Source organism: Mustela lutreola, chromosome 9, assembly GCF_030435805.1.
Source record: "Mustela lutreola isolate mMusLut2 chromosome 9, mMusLut2.pri, whole genome shotgun sequence".
In the NCBI taxonomy this organism is placed as follows: domain Eukaryota; kingdom Metazoa; phylum Chordata; class Mammalia; order Carnivora; family Mustelidae; genus Mustela; species Mustela lutreola.
The window spans coordinates 126514490-126530687 of NC_081298.1; the positions used below are offsets into that span (position 1 = coordinate 126514490).

Consider the following 16198-nt stretch of genomic DNA (forward strand, 5'->3'; position numbering starts at 1 on the left):
TTGATTCTGGTGATGGTTGCACAACTTTTAACCAAAGCCATTGAAATTTTACACTTTAGGTGAGTTGTATCTTACATAAATCTTCTATGAGTAAGCCGTTGTTTTTTTAAAATTGGTCAACATAAGTAGACAAAGGATGTGGTTTCTTTTTGCTGCTCAGTTATCTCAGGAATTATCCATCTTTATTTTTGTATTTTGTACAATATATCACACTGAATTTTTTCTTGATGTTGTACTTTATGTCAGTTCTTTCCCATATATAAACCTGATCATAAGGGAGGGAGTGCAAAGGCAGGTATGCCAGGTGTGAGAAGTCACCTTCTTAGTATCGTCTGCTGTTGCATCCTCTTTCAATGTTATCTGCTATGTATTCCTTTCTTAGGACTTAAAAGAATCTGTTGAAAAGCTGTTTTCCCAAACTTGTATAGTCCAGTGAACCATGCTTCTGCATTGTTAAATCAGGTAGCTACCCACCAACACATTTTACATGGTGTCGTTAAACTCTGTAGTTACACCATGAGATGCCATTTTCCTATCCGGGCCTTTCAGTCCAATTACTGTGGAATGGAGAAGGTGTTAGTCTTCCAGAGTCCTCACTGGCAGTAGGGATTACTGTTTTATTATTTCTGTTTTTAAAGGATCTGAATCAGCATTTTATTTGTCACCTCTTACCATGAGTAATGCATTGCTGAACTTTACAGAACATAAAAATCTGATTGCTATTTTAGTATAGTAGGGTATAGGCTCCTGAAGGGAAAACTGTAACTCACATAAGGCTAAGGTTTGGGCAAGCTCTGATGAGGTCTGAGACAAGTAGTGATGGAGGAGAGAGGAATTACACCAGTGCAAATGTGCATTGCTTCCATGAGAGAAGTCCCGAAGCACGCTCTCCCACTGGTGGGCCAGAAACTGTTGGTTTAAGAGATGAAGGAATATTAAGAATTAAAGTTGTAGTATAGTTTTTGAGGTAGAATGGCCTTACTGCCTTCATTTTAAAGATAAGGAAGACCGGGACCCATTCTGTCATTCCAGGGCTCTTTCACTATATCATGTTGTCTTTAGATTTACGTTAAGAACCTACATACTATCCAGCAGGCTCTAGAATCTTCTCAGGTTTTATCTAACTTGATGACTCATGATATATTCTGCTTCCTGTTTCAGTCAATCTATTGAAAAATTCAAAGAATGAAAAGTAATGAGTACTAACACCCATCCTTCCCCATCCTATCATCCTTCACTAGAGTTTTCTGAGGAAATAATCTGAAAAGGGAGGCTGTTTGCAGTAGAACTCCAAAAAGAAGATCCTTCCCAAAAGTGTTTGGTCACAGTTCTTAATACAGGTAGCAGCATATGATTGGGGAAGGAATGGTGCTTGATACCAACTGTGATAACCACATTATTTATTGTCATTTTTCTCTCCATCAGTATCGTCTAGACTGTCGCAGCCATCCTCTCCCCAGTCAGGCTGCCCATCACCTAGCATTCCAGCAGGTAAAGTCATTTCTCCGTCACAGAAGCACAGCAAGAAGGCACTGAAGCAGGTAATCATGCTAATCTGTGTATATCAAGTCTTATCTCCTACATTATAAATTCATGATTCTAGAAGTCACTGAAAATTTCTTGAAAGGGCATTAGGTCCTTTTAAGGAGAAATTCATGCAGTTTCCCAATTTGGATTTAATAATTTATGTACTTGTGTGTTTTAGGTTTGTGGTAGCTAGTCTTTTTATCGCGTTTTAAAAGCTCTTGATTTGTTCCTAATTTGCTAAGAGGTTTGTGTGCATGTTTGTGGTTTTTAAATTATGAATAGGTGTTGAACTTTTCAGGTTTGTTTCTTCAGCATTTATTGGGATGATTAGGTAGCTTTTCTCTTTAAATTTGCTAATATATAGACTTCCATGACTAGAATTTTCTAATGTTAACATATACTTAGGTTTCAGGAATAAATTACATGTTTCTTACATATTTTTTAATATGTTATGAATTTTTCTTATTTAAGATTTTTGCTTGGATTTTGCTGTTTTCTTGTATAATACTTGTACAATTTTGGAATCAGGGTGGTTATTAATAAAATAAGTTAGGTAGCTTGCTTATTTTTCTAGATTTTGGAAAACAATTAAGAAGTGTTTTCTTAACATTTCAGTTTCATCTGTTACTCATTTGATTCCTGCTTTTTAAACTAATTTTGGAAAAAAATTTTTCTTAATTTTATATATATCTCTTAGAAAAATAGACTATTTCATCTAACTTTAAAAAATGCATAGGGGCACCTGGGTGGCTCAGTTAAAGCCTCTGCCTTTGGCTCAGGTCATGATCCCAGGGTCCTGGGATCGAGCCTCACATCGGGCTTTCTGATTGGCGGGGAGCCTGCTTCCCCCTTTCCTCTGCCTGCCTTTCCCCTCTGCCTGCCTCTCTGCCTACTTGTGATCTCTGTCAAATAAATAAATAAAATCTTTAAAAAAAGAAAAGAACATAGTGGGAAATGAGTATGAAGAGGCAGTGGGAACCGAGTAGCCAGTTACTCCACACTTTTTTTTTCTTCTTTTTTTGCATGATTGTCTTGAAGGTTAAAGCTTAAACTGGCAATTTAGCAAGGTCATAGATTTCCAATCTTTTTCTGAAATGTAGCTTCACTTTCTTAGATTCTGTGTCTTTTTTTTTTTTTAACCCTTGTGTTAAAAAGTTGTCTTTGCATATTTTCATGACTAAACTCTAGGAAGCTGTCTTCTTACTCATTCTGAATAGTTTAGTGTTGTGTTTGATATAAACTAGAAACATTATAGAAATGAAACTATGCTGAAATAGCCAGAAGAAACTATACTATTCCTGGAACTAGTATTTTCTGACTTCTCTTCCCATCTCTTCACTATGTTGCGATAAATTGCTGAGGATTTGGTCATTGGGCCAAATCTTACTGCTCTTACAGGAGATCAGAATCAAGTAATTATTTAACACCTATTGTTCAAGTGGATCATCTCTGAAATAGATGTAAGCTAAATATTTATATTTTTACATAGAGCTAATGGAAGTGGTACTCTTTTTGGTGAAGGGCTTAGAATTTTATTTCCAGAAAAGATTGGAAACCTCTAATTTTTTACACTGCTACAAGTATGGAAAGTCCATGCTTTACTGGTGATTTTAAGTTCTAAAAATGGTTGTGAGTAATTCTCATATTTATACACAAGAGTAATACTGCCAAAAAATATTCCGACTCTTAAATATCATTTTGGACTTGTATTTAATTCGTCTCATTTAGGTTCTTGTTTACTTTGATATCAAGATTTCAGAGAAATTGGATGATCATCATGTTGCTCATCACTTAAACAGCAATCGTTCAATTTCTGTTATTACTAAAAAATGATTTTATTTTATTGCTTCTAATTAGTTTTCTCTTACAGGCTTTGAAACAGCAACAGCAAAAGAAGCAGCAGCAACAGCAATGCAGGCCGAGCATGTCCATCTCCTCCAGCCAGCCTCTCTCTCTGAAGACTGTCAAAGCATCCAATGACTCTGCACCCACCAAACCTGGTAGGCAGACATGGGTGTCTTTTTCCAGTGTTTCTAAGCTAATTTTCTAATTTGTATACCTTACCATTTGTTTTCAAGTTACTGGGTTTCTTTACGTAGTCTATTATTGCCAGATCATCAATATAAATCCTTTCAGGATACATGGGAAAATTTTATGCAGAATCATCATGCAGTTATGAAAAAATAAATTGGCAAAATAGGCACATTAGAATGAAATCAATGACTGATTTCCAAGATGCGTAACCCACTGATATTGGATGCCTCTAAACAGTGACCTTACAAAGTGATGTTGCCAAGACTAAACCAGACTAAACTCTTCACCAGCAATCTGCTTTAAAGATAAAAAAACTTTCAGGGCTCCTGGGTGGCTCAGTGGGTTAAAGCCTCTGCCTTCAGTGCAGGTCATGATCCCAGGGTCATGGGATCGAGCCTTGCATCGGGCTCTCCGCTCAGCGGGGAGCCTACTTCTTCTTCTCTCTCTGCCTGCCTCCCTGCCTACTTGTGATATCTATCTATCTATCTCTCTCTCTCTCTCTCTCTCTCTGTCAAATAAATAAATAAAATCTTGGGTGGGGGGAGACGCAAGTAATCTCTAAAAAGAAAATGATAAAGCTCTTGGGGGGGAAAAAAGATAAAAAGCTTTCCTAAGAACATAGGCTACATTTGCATTTCCATTAGATAGAAACACAGGCCTTTGGATTTTTGTTGTTGTTTTGTTTTTCATCTAACCCCCAGATTAGATACAGACTTTGTATTATATTATCCATGCATTTTTATCCTAGCTGATTATATGGGCCTGCCAAATTTAAAAGGCATCTTGCAGAACTTTGCATTTTTGTTAGGAGGGAAGTTTAACACCAGAAGCAAATAATGTGTTGGGAGAAGGAAGTGATTTTATTTTACTTTTTAACTCTGAATTTGCAGACTTAAAACACATTTGCAGGGTCACATTGCATCACACATAACTCCTTTCAGTTTGTGTTGAATGATTTGTTCGATTGGTTTTTATCTATAACCTCAGTGTCACCAGTCTCTGATGTATCTTTTCTCTTAGCAGTATGGGAAGGAAAGCCGTCTGATGGGCAGTCAGGCAGCCCTCAGAACTCCAACTCCAGCTATTCGTGTTCCGTTCAAGTGGAAAATCCCTTGCTAGGCTTGGGGAAGAAGTCATTCCAGAGGTCTGACAGGCTCCACACAAGTAAGTTAATTTACAGACTTTGGTTCTGCATCTTAATTTGTCAACTCCGTGTTTGAAATTCATCAGCTCTTTTGTGGGGTTTGGTTCTTTTTCTGGCAGTAGGTTGTTTTGTCTGGCATTATTTATGCCTTACTTCTGTGCACAGAAAAGAAGGACTCATAATGAAACATGGTAAACTGACCCTTTTTTCCTGCTCCCTTTGAAATCCCACTGAGATGGGAATTTGGAAATACAAAAGATCAGATTCATAAGAGTGAATAAAACAAGGAGACAACAGATCAGCAAGCACAAGCAGTGTCAAGAAACTCTGATGAGAACTGGATGCCGAGCAGCTGATGTCAATAACAAGCAAGCTAACTAAGGCTGCAGAACACCAGAAAGAGTCAAGAATAGGAGACCTCGTGTATCATAGCGGGGAAGGGTAAAGTCCAGGCTTGAAAAGTGGAACCTTTTTGGAAGGTTAATAGGAAGCAGTTTGATGCCTCACCCTGGCAGGAGATAAGTGGTTTATTTTATTTTATGTTTTTAAAGACTTTATTTATTTATTTGACAAACAGAGATCACAAGTAGGCAGAGAAGCAGGCAGAGAGAGAAGGAAGCAGGCTCCCTGCTGCGCAGAGAGACGGATGTGGGGCTTGATCCCAGGACCCTGGGATCATGACCTCAGCCAAAGGCAGAGGCTTTAACCCACTGAGCCACCGAGGTGCCTCAAGTGGTTTATTTTTGAGGTGACATTCAACCGTACAGACTTCAAACTCAGAGATACCACTCATGGCTAATGGCAGATAATGAGACAGTGTACTGAAATCAGGGAAATCAAGAAAAATGTAAATACCAATAGTGATCTTTCTGCTTGGCTTCCAGAATGCTAGTAGTAAGGCATATTTCTGTCACTACAGCTTCCTTCCAGCCCCAGCTGTGTTCCAGCAGCAGACGGGTGGATTGGTGCCTTAAGAAATTGAATAGCCTAAAAAAAAAAAAAAAAAAAAAAAAAAAGAAATTGAATAGCCTTAGGGCATCTGGGTGGCTCAGGTCTTGATCCCAGGGTCCTGGAATTGAGCCCCGCATTGGACTCCCCGTTCAGCGAGGAGCCTGCTTCTCCTTCTCCCTGCTTCTCCCCTTACTTGTGCTCTCTCTCTCTGCCAAATAAATAAATCCGATCTTTAAAAAAAAAAAAAATAGCCTACAGAAAAACATCTGAAGGCAAATTTATAGATTCCCAGCTAAATAGAAATCCTCTTGGTCACACTTCTGGGAAGCACACAATTCTGTAAGACTCACCTATCCACCCACAATTTTGAGTCACCCCTTTTAATGCCTTTCCATTGTGATTATTTGTGATTGCCTTTGAAGAAGACCTCCATCATGAGACACAGAATCTGAAATCCAGATTCAGAAGAAACAGGCAATTCCGGAAGATTTGAAACAAATAACTTCAAAAACTGTAATACCCACAGAAAGATATAAAAGATGATACTGCATCCATGAAAGAACAGACTGCAGTTTTAAAAACTGAAAAATAAGCAAAGAGTTCCAGGGTATTAATAAGAAAGTAACTGAAATAAAATGTAATAATAGATGGAGCACCTGGGTGGCTCAGTCGGTTAAGCATCTGCCTTCAGCTCAGGTCATGATCCCAGGGTCCTGGGATCAAGCCCACAGGGAGCCTGCTTCTCCCTCTCCCTCTGTCTGCTTTTCCCCGTCCTTGTGCTCTCTCTCTCTGACAAATAAATAAAATTTTTAAAAATGGTAGGACCATCAGAAAGAACAGAAATTGAAAGAGGGGTTGAGATAATAAGAGAAATAATAAAATTCCAGAGAATTGAAAGCCACAGATTCCCAAGATGAAAGTTCGTAATTGGTGTCAAGAAACATGAATAAAGGGCGCCTGGGTGGCTTAGTGGGTTAAGCCTCTGCCTTACGCTCAGGTCATGATCTCAGGGTCCTGGGATCAAGCCCTGCATCCGGCTCTCTGCTCAGCGGGGAGCCTGTTTCCCCCTCTCTCTCTGCCTATCTCTGCCTACCTGTGATCTCTTTCTCTCTGTCAAATAAAGAAAATCTTTAAAAAAAAGAAAGAAACATGAATAAAAGGAAACCTGTTCCAAGGGAATTCTTTCAAATTTTAAAACACCCAGGATAATGAGAAGATTCCAAAAAAGCAACTAAAGAAAAAGAAAATACTTCATATACAGAGATGCAAAAATTGGGATGATCAACATCTCGGTAAGAATAGAGGCCCAAAATGTGCAGCAATGCTGACAAAATTCATAGGATTAGTTTATACCAGACCCATTTATAGGTTCCAGCCCCTTCCAAGCTGTTAAGTGTGACAACAGAATTAATAATATTTTCAGACTGTGCTTTTTTTGTTTGTTTTTATGAAATTATTTATTAAAAAATAAGAGGGTACCTGGGGTGGCTCCGTGGATTAAGCCTCCGCCTTCGGCTCAGGTCATGGTCTCAGGGTCCTGGGATTGAGCCCTGCATCGGGCTCTCTGCTTAGCAGGGAGCCTGCTTCCTCCTCTCTCTCCACTCTCTGCCTACTTATGATCTGTGTATGTCAAATAAATAAATAAAATCTTAAAAAACAAACAAACGAAAAAAGCCGCCTGGTGGCTCAATGAAGTTAAGCATCTTACTCTTGATTTCAGTTCAGGTCATAGTCTCAGGGTCCAGTCAAACTCTGGGTTTGACATATTAGTATACATTCTGTAAGTATGTAATTTATGAATAATTTTAATCTTTGGTAGTGGAATTGATGATCAAAGGGTATGCTTAGTTTATGGCAGATACTGCCTCTAACAAAAATGCTCCATTTTATTATCCACCCAGAAGCAAACCAACTTTTACAAGGAAGTTGTCTGGCTGCTGGAAGGAGGGCAGTAAGGCAAAGAAGCTGGTGCCTCCGGCAGGTTGTACACTAGGTTCTTGAATTGTGCCTGGTGATCTTTCAATTATTTCCTTTCCTGCCTTACCTGTCACTCAAGCATGTTCTTGGGGAGCAGGAACAAATTCAATAGGTCCTGCTCTCTGCAGGCACCAGGGTACCTGAGCCACAGCTCCTGCGGGACCAGAAATGCCTCTACATCCACACATGTAGCATAATTTTCCAAAAGCACTATAATTAAAATGTAAATCAGTCCCAGAAAGGCAAGTTTGGATTTCAAGAATTCTTTGGGATGCCTAGGTGACCCAGTCGTTAGGCATGTGCCTTCAGCTCAGGTCATGGTCCCAGAGTCCTAGGATCGAGCCGTGTGTTGCACTCCCCGCTCCTCGGGAAGTCTGCTTCTCCCTCTCCCACTGCCCTGCTGTGTTCCCTCTCTCGCTGTCTCTCTCTCTGTGAAATAAATAAATTAATTAAAAAAATATTTATCCTTTTTTTTTTCTTTTAAAGATTTTATTATTTTTAACCAATTCCTGTACCCAACTTGGTCTTGAACTCACAACCTTGAGATTTAGAGTCACACGCTCCACTGACTGAGCCAGCCATGTGCTCCCAGATTTCAAGAATTCTTTCTTATTTTTTATTTTACTTACTATTTATTTTAATATTTTATTTATTTATTTGGCAGACAGAGATCACAAGTAGGCAGAGAGGCAGGGAGTCCGATGCGGGGCTCTATCCCAGGACCCTGAGACCATGACCTGAGCCGAAGGCAGAGGCCCAACCCCCTGAGCCACCCAGGTCCCCTTATTTTTTTTTTTTTTTAAGTATTTATTTATTTATTTCAGAGAGAGGTGGGGGAAGAGGGAGCGAGGGTGGGAGGGGGCAAGCGAGTGAGCAAGAACCTGCACAAGAAGGCAGGGCAGAGGAAGAGGAAGAGAATCTCAAGCAGACTCCCCACTGAGCTCACAGCCCAACTCAGGGGTTGACAGAGAAGAGATCTCAAGTAGAGATCACAAGTAGGCAGAGAGTCAGGCAGAGAGAGAGAGAAGCAGGCTCCTTTGCTGAGCAAAGAGCCGGATGCGAGGGCTCGATCCCAGGATCCTGAGATCATGACCTGAGCTGAAGGCAGCAGCTTAACCCACTGAGCCACCCAGGCGCCCTTATCTTTTTTTTTTTTTTTTTTTTTTTTTAAAGATTTTATTTGTTTATTTGACAGAGAGAAATCACAAGTAGATGGAGAGGCAGGCAGAGAGAGAGAGAGGGAAGCAGGCTCTCTGCTGAGCAGAGAGCCCGATGCGGGACTCGATCCCAGGACTCTGAGATCATGACCTGAGCCGAAGGCAGCGGCTTAACCCACTGAGCCACCCAGGCGCCCCTATCTTTTTTTTTTAATTAAAGTTTGATTCCGATGTAGATATACAGAATGAATGCACAAATAGTGAAAACTGTTCAAGGATTGCTGACACTATCATTTCATCAGTCATATGGGAGAGCAGAACTAGGGTGCTGTTCTCATTCCCTGGAACCTTCGTAGAATTGTTCATGCAAACAACAAATGGTAACCACCTATGGGTGGGTGTGTAATTAAATGAATCATGCTGCATGTATAGTGCAGCTTTTTAAAACGAAAGAGATAGGGCACCTGGGTGGCTCATTGGGTTAGAGCCTCTGCCGCTGGTTCAGGTCATGATCACAGGATACTGGGATCGAGCCCAGCATTGGGCTCTCTGCTCAGCAGGGAGCCTGCTTCCCCTTCTCTCTCTCTGCCTATTAAAGAGGGCACTTGATGTTATGAGCTCTGGGTGTTGTATGCAATTGATGAATCACTAAATTCTACCTCTGAAACTGATAATCCAGTGTGTTAATTAAATTGAATTTAAATAAAAAATTTAAAGATATATATTGGGATTTGGGAGCACCTGGCTGGTTCGGTGTATGGAGTATGTGATTCTTGGTCTCAGGGTTGTGGGTTTAAGCCTCACAGTGGGTGTAGAGATTACTTAATAATAAGATCTTTAGGGGTACCTGGGTGGCTCAGTGGTTTAAGCCTCTGCCTTCGGCTCAGTTCCATGGTCCCAGGGTCCTGGGATCGAGCCCTGCATCGGCTTCTCTGCTCTGCAGGGAGCCTGCTTCTTCCTCTCTCTCTGCCTGCCTCTCTGCCTACTTGTGATCTCTGTCAAATAAATAAATAAAATCTTTAAAAAAAAATAAAGTCTTTATAAAATATGTATGTATTTTATGTTTCTGTTATGAACCCTTAACTTAAATACTTAGTAGTCAGAGTTCATGCTGTTTATGATGGCTCTTCCTCTATACAGTGATAAAAACAGAGTCCGAAGCCCCAGTGCTGGGTTCGAATTCCTGCACTCTAACTTAGCAGTACAATTTTGGGCAAGTTACCAGGTCTGAGCCTCATTTTCTTGATCTGTGAAATGTACAGTAGTAGCGTCTCACTTCCTAGGGTTATGTGAAAAATAAGTGATTGAACACCTATCAGTGTTTAGAATAATGCCTGGCACTAGTGAAGCTTCTAGAAGTGTTTAGTGCTGCTGTTACTGATCATTATGTGGAATTTACTGAGACCTGATTGTTTTCATTCCTGATTATTTTATCCCCATTTTTACAGTCACATGCTTTATTTCTTTAATCATTTCATTCTGCACTGTTCAGTATTTTATGTTTGACAGTTTCAGTGGTAGCAGTACTTTTAGGACTCAACCTTTTATTTTTGGTTTCTATTGACTCTGTCATGGTAGAATGTCTGGTGGTTTGTCACGGCAGTCTCTGTGTGAGATAGTGCTGGATTTTAATTTGTAAGATCCTATGGACCTAACTTAAGGGAAATCCTTTCCTCTTAGGAGAGATTACTTTTGTTTCACCTTCAACCAGGAGCAGAGGTTATCCACATCCAGGATTGTGTAGCTTTGTGCATGTATTTCTAAACGTGAAATTTCTGGATCTTCGATTCCTTGCAATTAAATTTTTCCATCTGTTACAAATTTTCTTCCAGTAAGATTATATTAATTTGGGACACATCAGCAGTATTTGACAATTGTCTTTGCTTTTTCTGTGTGTAGCTTCGTCATTATATTGCAGTATCTGCCATTTTGATAGACAAAAGTGTTCATTGGTTTAATGGGCATTTAAAAAAATTTGGGGGGCTTGGGTGGCTCAGTGAGTTAAAGCCTCTGCCTTCGACTCACGTCATGATCTTAGGGTCCTGGGATCAAGCCCTGCATCGGGCTCTCTGCACAGTGGGGAGCCTGCTTCTCCCCCTACCCACTCCGCCTGCCTTTCTGTGTACTTGTGATCTCTGTCGAATAAATAAATAAAATCCTCAAAAAAAAAAAAAAATAATACCGTAGGATTTATTTATGGTTAGCCAACTATTAATTACCTGTGCTCATTTTTCTCATGGTAATATTTCTTTTCCATGTTGATTTATAGATGCCCGTAAACTTTTTAAAAAATATCTACCAGTCTGTTTATTAATTTAAAGTGAGCTCTATGCTCAGTGTGGGGCTTGAACTCAACAACCCAGAGATGAAGAATCGCATGTTCTACCAACTAAGTCAGCCAGGCACCCCATGTGGATGCACATTTATTAATTTATTTTTAAAAATTTTATTTATTTATTTGAGAGAGAGGCAGAAAGAGAGAGTGTACAAGCCACGGTGGGGTGGGGGAAGCACAGAGGGAGAGGGAAAAGCAGACCTCCCACTGAGCAGGGAGTGCATGTGGAGCTCTGTCCTAGGACTTTGAGATCATGACCTGAGCTGAAGACAGACAACCTACTGAACCACCCAGGCGCCCCTAGATGCATTTATTTATTTAGTTAGTTAGTTAGTTAGTTAGTTATTTGACAGATAACAAGTAGGCAGAGAGGCAGGCTGAGAGAGAGAGGGGAGGAAGCAGGCTCCCTGCTGAGCAGAGAGCCCAGTGCGGGGCTGGATCCCAGGACCCCTGAGATCATGACTTGAGCCGAAGGCAGAGGCTTTAACCCACTGAACCACCCAGGCACCCCTAGATGCACTTTTAATATGAAGAATTGTAAAGTTTTGTCAGGATTTGCAAATGTTTTTGGCAAGTTAGTCTTTTGTTTATAATATTTTTTGTCATGACTGTAACCTTTTGATAGTGACCAGGTTTCTTGAAACCACTAAGCTCTACAGTTACAACATTTCTAGGTAATCAGAATTAAAATTGATGAAAAAATTCTGATAGCAAAGGAAAAGGGATCTCAGGATGATATATATAGATTTGAATTTTTCTGTATTTCTTTTTTTAAATATTTTTATTTACTTATTTGACAGACAGAGATCACAAGTAGGCAGAGAGGCAGGCAGAGAGAGAGGAGGAAGCAGGCTCCCTTCTGAGCAGAGCCTGATGTTGGACTGGATCCCAGGACCCTGAGATCATGACCTGAGCCAGAGGCAGAGGCCCTAACCCACTGAGCTACCCAGGCGCCTCTGGATTTCTTTTGATAATTTTGTGTATGTGTCATGCCTTGCTTTTGTTCGTCTTAGAAGAAATTTCTAAAACCCTTTTAAGTGTTCCTTCTTCACAGTGTGATATTTAAAGTAGTTACAATTGTGATTTTTTTGCACTGCAGTGTAAGCTATACTTAAAATAGAAAGGAATGTAAAGGAGACCCAAATGATTCTTTCCCCCTGTTTTGTAGGGCAAATGAAAAGGACTAAATGTGCTGAAATTGATGTTGAGACCCCAGACTCCATTCTGGTGAATACAAACCTTCGGGCACTGATCAACAAGCACACCTTTTCCGTCCTTCCTGGAGACTGCCAGCAGCGACTTCTTCTACTGCTTCCAGAGGTGGATCGACAGGTGTGTTATTTTCACGCATAAGCAGTTCTCAGAAACCCTTCTGAAGCTTTCTTCACATCCCCTTTAGCACTCCTTAAAACTTTTAAAATAGCTTTTTATATATACTTATAAAGAAGTGGCATCAAAGGTGCTAAAACAAGAAATAAGAACATTTTTATGTAAGTATTCGTAATAGTTTTGCCCTGTAAGTCTTAGAAAGAAAAAAAACTCTTATCAGAATGTCAAGATCATGGAATAAACTTTATGTAGCTATCATATTAGAAAGTGAGGTATTCAATGAATACAGTCGAAGAGGAAGAGTTGTCTTGCCTAAGACCTTGAACAAGGATTTTTTGAATGGATTTTTTTTAAGAGAGTAAGAATGTTAATTATTTCATTCTTTTGTTAGATTTTTTAATAAACAAAAACATTTATTGCCTTCATAATTGAGAACTTTCAAAACCGAATATAGTTCATACTCTTTAAAAAAAGATAGCTAGAAGAAATACCAAAGGTATTTGGTCTCTCTGGGTAGGGACCAGAGAGATTAAGAGTGGTCAGTAATAAGGTCAAGATCTGAGATTTTAGCTTTTATCAAGGAAAGAGTGACTAGCAAGTCACTCCCCCTTCTGATCATCTGTTTCCTCTCTACAAAAGGAAGATAGAATCATTATGATTTTCTGAGGTTTATTTAATTCTACAGGTTTTTTTTTTTTTAAAGATTTTATTTATTTATTTGACAGACAGAGATCACATATAGGCAGAGAGGCAGGCAGAGAGAAAGGAAGAAGCAGGCTCCCCAATAAGCAGAGAGCCCGATGCGGGGCTCGATCCCAGGACCCTGAGATCATGACCTGAGCCGAAGGCAGAGGCTTTAACCCACTGAGCCACCCAGGCGCCCCAGGTTTTTTTTTATTATTTCCAAACACGTACTCTGTGTGAAGTAACCTGATGGGCTCTCCCCTCATTTCCTAATCATTATAAAAACAAGATGAAAGAGAGGCATTTTCCCAAGTTAACAGTATGAAAACTAAATTTATACCCTGGTTTGTGGTAAGAGATTAAAGAAGAGTAAGGTATACCAACTCATCTTAGCTAATTGTCTGTGTCAAAAATAAAATATTTCTAACTCAGAATATCATCTTTCTATTAAACTGTACTGATGTTAGTTTCAGTAGCGTAATGATGTGAGTCAGCACATAGGAAAGCAGGTTAGATTCCATTTCCCCGGAGACCAAGTAAGTCAGCTACACTACCAGCAGTGGGGTAAAGAAGAAAGTAGAGCTGCTCCTTCCCAGCTACTGCTTCTCCCTCCTTAAAACTTCCTGGGGGAAATTACAGCTTTGGGGATGCCCACCTTTTGGTTTGAACAAGTTAGGAGGCTGAGATTTCTGCAAAGTTTTTAAAGAACTTCTCATTGGGGTTTGCTCTCATCTTTTTTTAAAGGCTCAGGTTATTAGGTTGGGAATATGCTCGGACCTAACTAAAGGCCTATGAACTCTAGTGTAGGTTTCTTAGAATGGTCTTTTGACTAATGGCCCTTATCCTCTCTCAGAGGAAGGATTGCCACATAAAATTCTAGAATGAAAAGGGACTTTATAATTTATCTATTCAATTTCCCATGGAGTTCAGGCTGGTGGGAAGTTCTTAATAGGACATTACTTGGCCTTTTTTGAGTATGGTGAGAACACATGGTAATTTGAGAAACAACGTCCTTATGTCTAGAAGTATGGAGCTCCAGTCAACTTCACTGTTCGATGCAATTTAGGGTGCTTGTAGAATCCTGGTTATTATTATTACTAGGACGGAACATCGAAAACTTAAACATCTTTACTTAAAATTTACTTAAACATCTTTCATTGTCTGAGTGCCCAGCCATGAAGTAAAAAGACATAATTTAGATCAGAGAAAAGAATACGGAGGGGAATGGATTAAAGCACCTATCTAGATATATTTAAAGATCTGTCATAGGAAACAGCTAAACTTGTTTCTCCAGAAAGCAGATGTGAAGTTAAAATAACATTTTTTTAAACAGCTGTAGCTGTTGAAATGGACTGACTTATGATGGAGTAACTTGCTCGTTTCTGGACCATTCAAGCAGAGGTCCCCTGTTCTTACAGGGGAAACTGTCACCCCTCTTCCCACTTTCTAGAGAACAAGTCAGCGGTCAGCAAACTTGGGCCAGTTTTAGTCCACTGCCTGTTTTTGTGAATAAAGTTTTATCGACATATGGTCACTGGCGTTAGTTTACATGTGGCATAGAGCTGTGTTCGTGCAGCAGTGGCATATGTGAAGTAGTGGCAGCAGAGGGCCTATGTCCTTTCAGAGCCTCAAATACTTGCAGTTGCTCCTTTGACAGGAAAAGTTCACCAGTTTCTGCTCTAGAGCTGGGCGGGAGTAGGGGTGGGGGCAGATAATGTGGGCCCTGATAGGTATAGAACGTGAGGCTGGTGGGGAAGTTCCTCAGTTGCTAGGATGTCCCAGTAGTTACTTAAATTTTCTCTGAAAAAATTGTTTTTGACTTACAGGTTACATTTAAATTTTTAATCTACCTAGGATTTTTTTTTTTTGTATTGCTCTGAAATCGGGGTTCAATTGTATTTTCTGCTTATTAATAGCCTCTTGTTTCACCACTACGTATTTGATACAGCCATCTTTTTCTCACAGTTCGAAATCCCATCTTCATTATGTATTCTGTTCAGTTATAAGCAGTGTGTGTTTATCATACTCTCTCATCTTCCACTTGTTTCTTTGTTCCTTCAAGTGTTAGTAATAAGACTTCCAACTGCAGTGGCTTCGTATGTGGTATGTTTAATAATTGGAAAGGTGGTTTTTCTTGTTTTTTCCTTATGAACTTGAAAATCATTTTGTTAATGACAGCTCTGCATAGAGGTTCTCATTGGAATGTCAATATTAACTGTGGGGAGAAGGGCAATTTTACTCAACTTTTCTGTCTAAATCTTTTTTAGATCTGTGTTTTATGTCCTTAAATAAGATTTATGGTTCTAAACCATGATAGGAAATCTAAAATCTTGAATAGAAAGAGTCTTAAAACCTTTTGGCAAGATACCACAAATCAAGTTTCTAGGCAGATAAATGAGAGAAAGTATTTTTTGCGGATGTGACAGTTTTACTATGAATAGTATGTAAGGGATCCTCACAAATTGATAATAAAAATAAGTAGCCTTAAAAAAAAAATAAGTAGCCTTTTGGAAAAATATACATAATGATAAGCATTTCACAAGATGGCAAATCTAAATATTTAATAAATATGCAAAAAAGGTGAACAAAACTCCAGTAGTCAAGATAAAGGAAATTTTTACCATTTTTTAAACCCATTAGAATGGCAGAAATTAAATAGTCGCATTAATATATATTGTTCACAGGACAAAGAGTACACTCTTATATTTCAGATAGAAATATGAATTGTTGTAGCCTTTTTGGAAAATAATCTAACAATACCTAGTTATAGACACAGATATTTCATTGCTTTTAGAGTTTATTCCACAGAAGTAAAAGCTCTAGTGTATTCATCTTTGCCAGAATGCTTACTGCAGCTTGGTTGATTATGGGAAAGTACTGGAAACAAGGTGTGTGTTTATGATTACGAAACTGGAGGATGAATTGAGGTGCGTGCCTACAGTGAAACATGTTCGGCTGTTACGAAGGAGCGAACACTCTGCCAGTCGACTTGGAGAGACTTCCCCAGTGTGTTACGTGAGAAAAAGAAGATTCAAAGCTTAGTCACAGTTTTATAAGAGA

The 16198-nt window shown here is 39.4% G+C and overlaps 1 protein-coding gene across 4 annotated transcripts in view; it reads left to right on the plus strand.

The window, feature by feature from the left end:
• Nucleotides 1–16198, plus strand: part of ASXL2 (ASXL transcriptional regulator 2) — a 138038-nt gene that overhangs the window by 100833 nt on the left and 21007 nt on the right. For 2 of the 4 annotated variants that reach the window (XM_059132446.1, XM_059132449.1), the window contains 4 exons: nucleotides 1426–1541; nucleotides 3398–3527; nucleotides 4582–4725; nucleotides 12294–12457. In XM_059132446.1, the coding sequence (XP_058988429.1) occupies nucleotides 1426–1541; nucleotides 3398–3527; nucleotides 4582–4725; nucleotides 12294–12457 (554 nt within the window). Of the gene's footprint in view, nucleotides 1–567; nucleotides 1341–1425; nucleotides 1542–3397; nucleotides 3528–4581; nucleotides 4726–12293; nucleotides 12458–16198 lie in introns of those variants that run through there. The other 2 variants (XM_059132448.1, XM_059132447.1) reach the window with 2 other exon arrangements.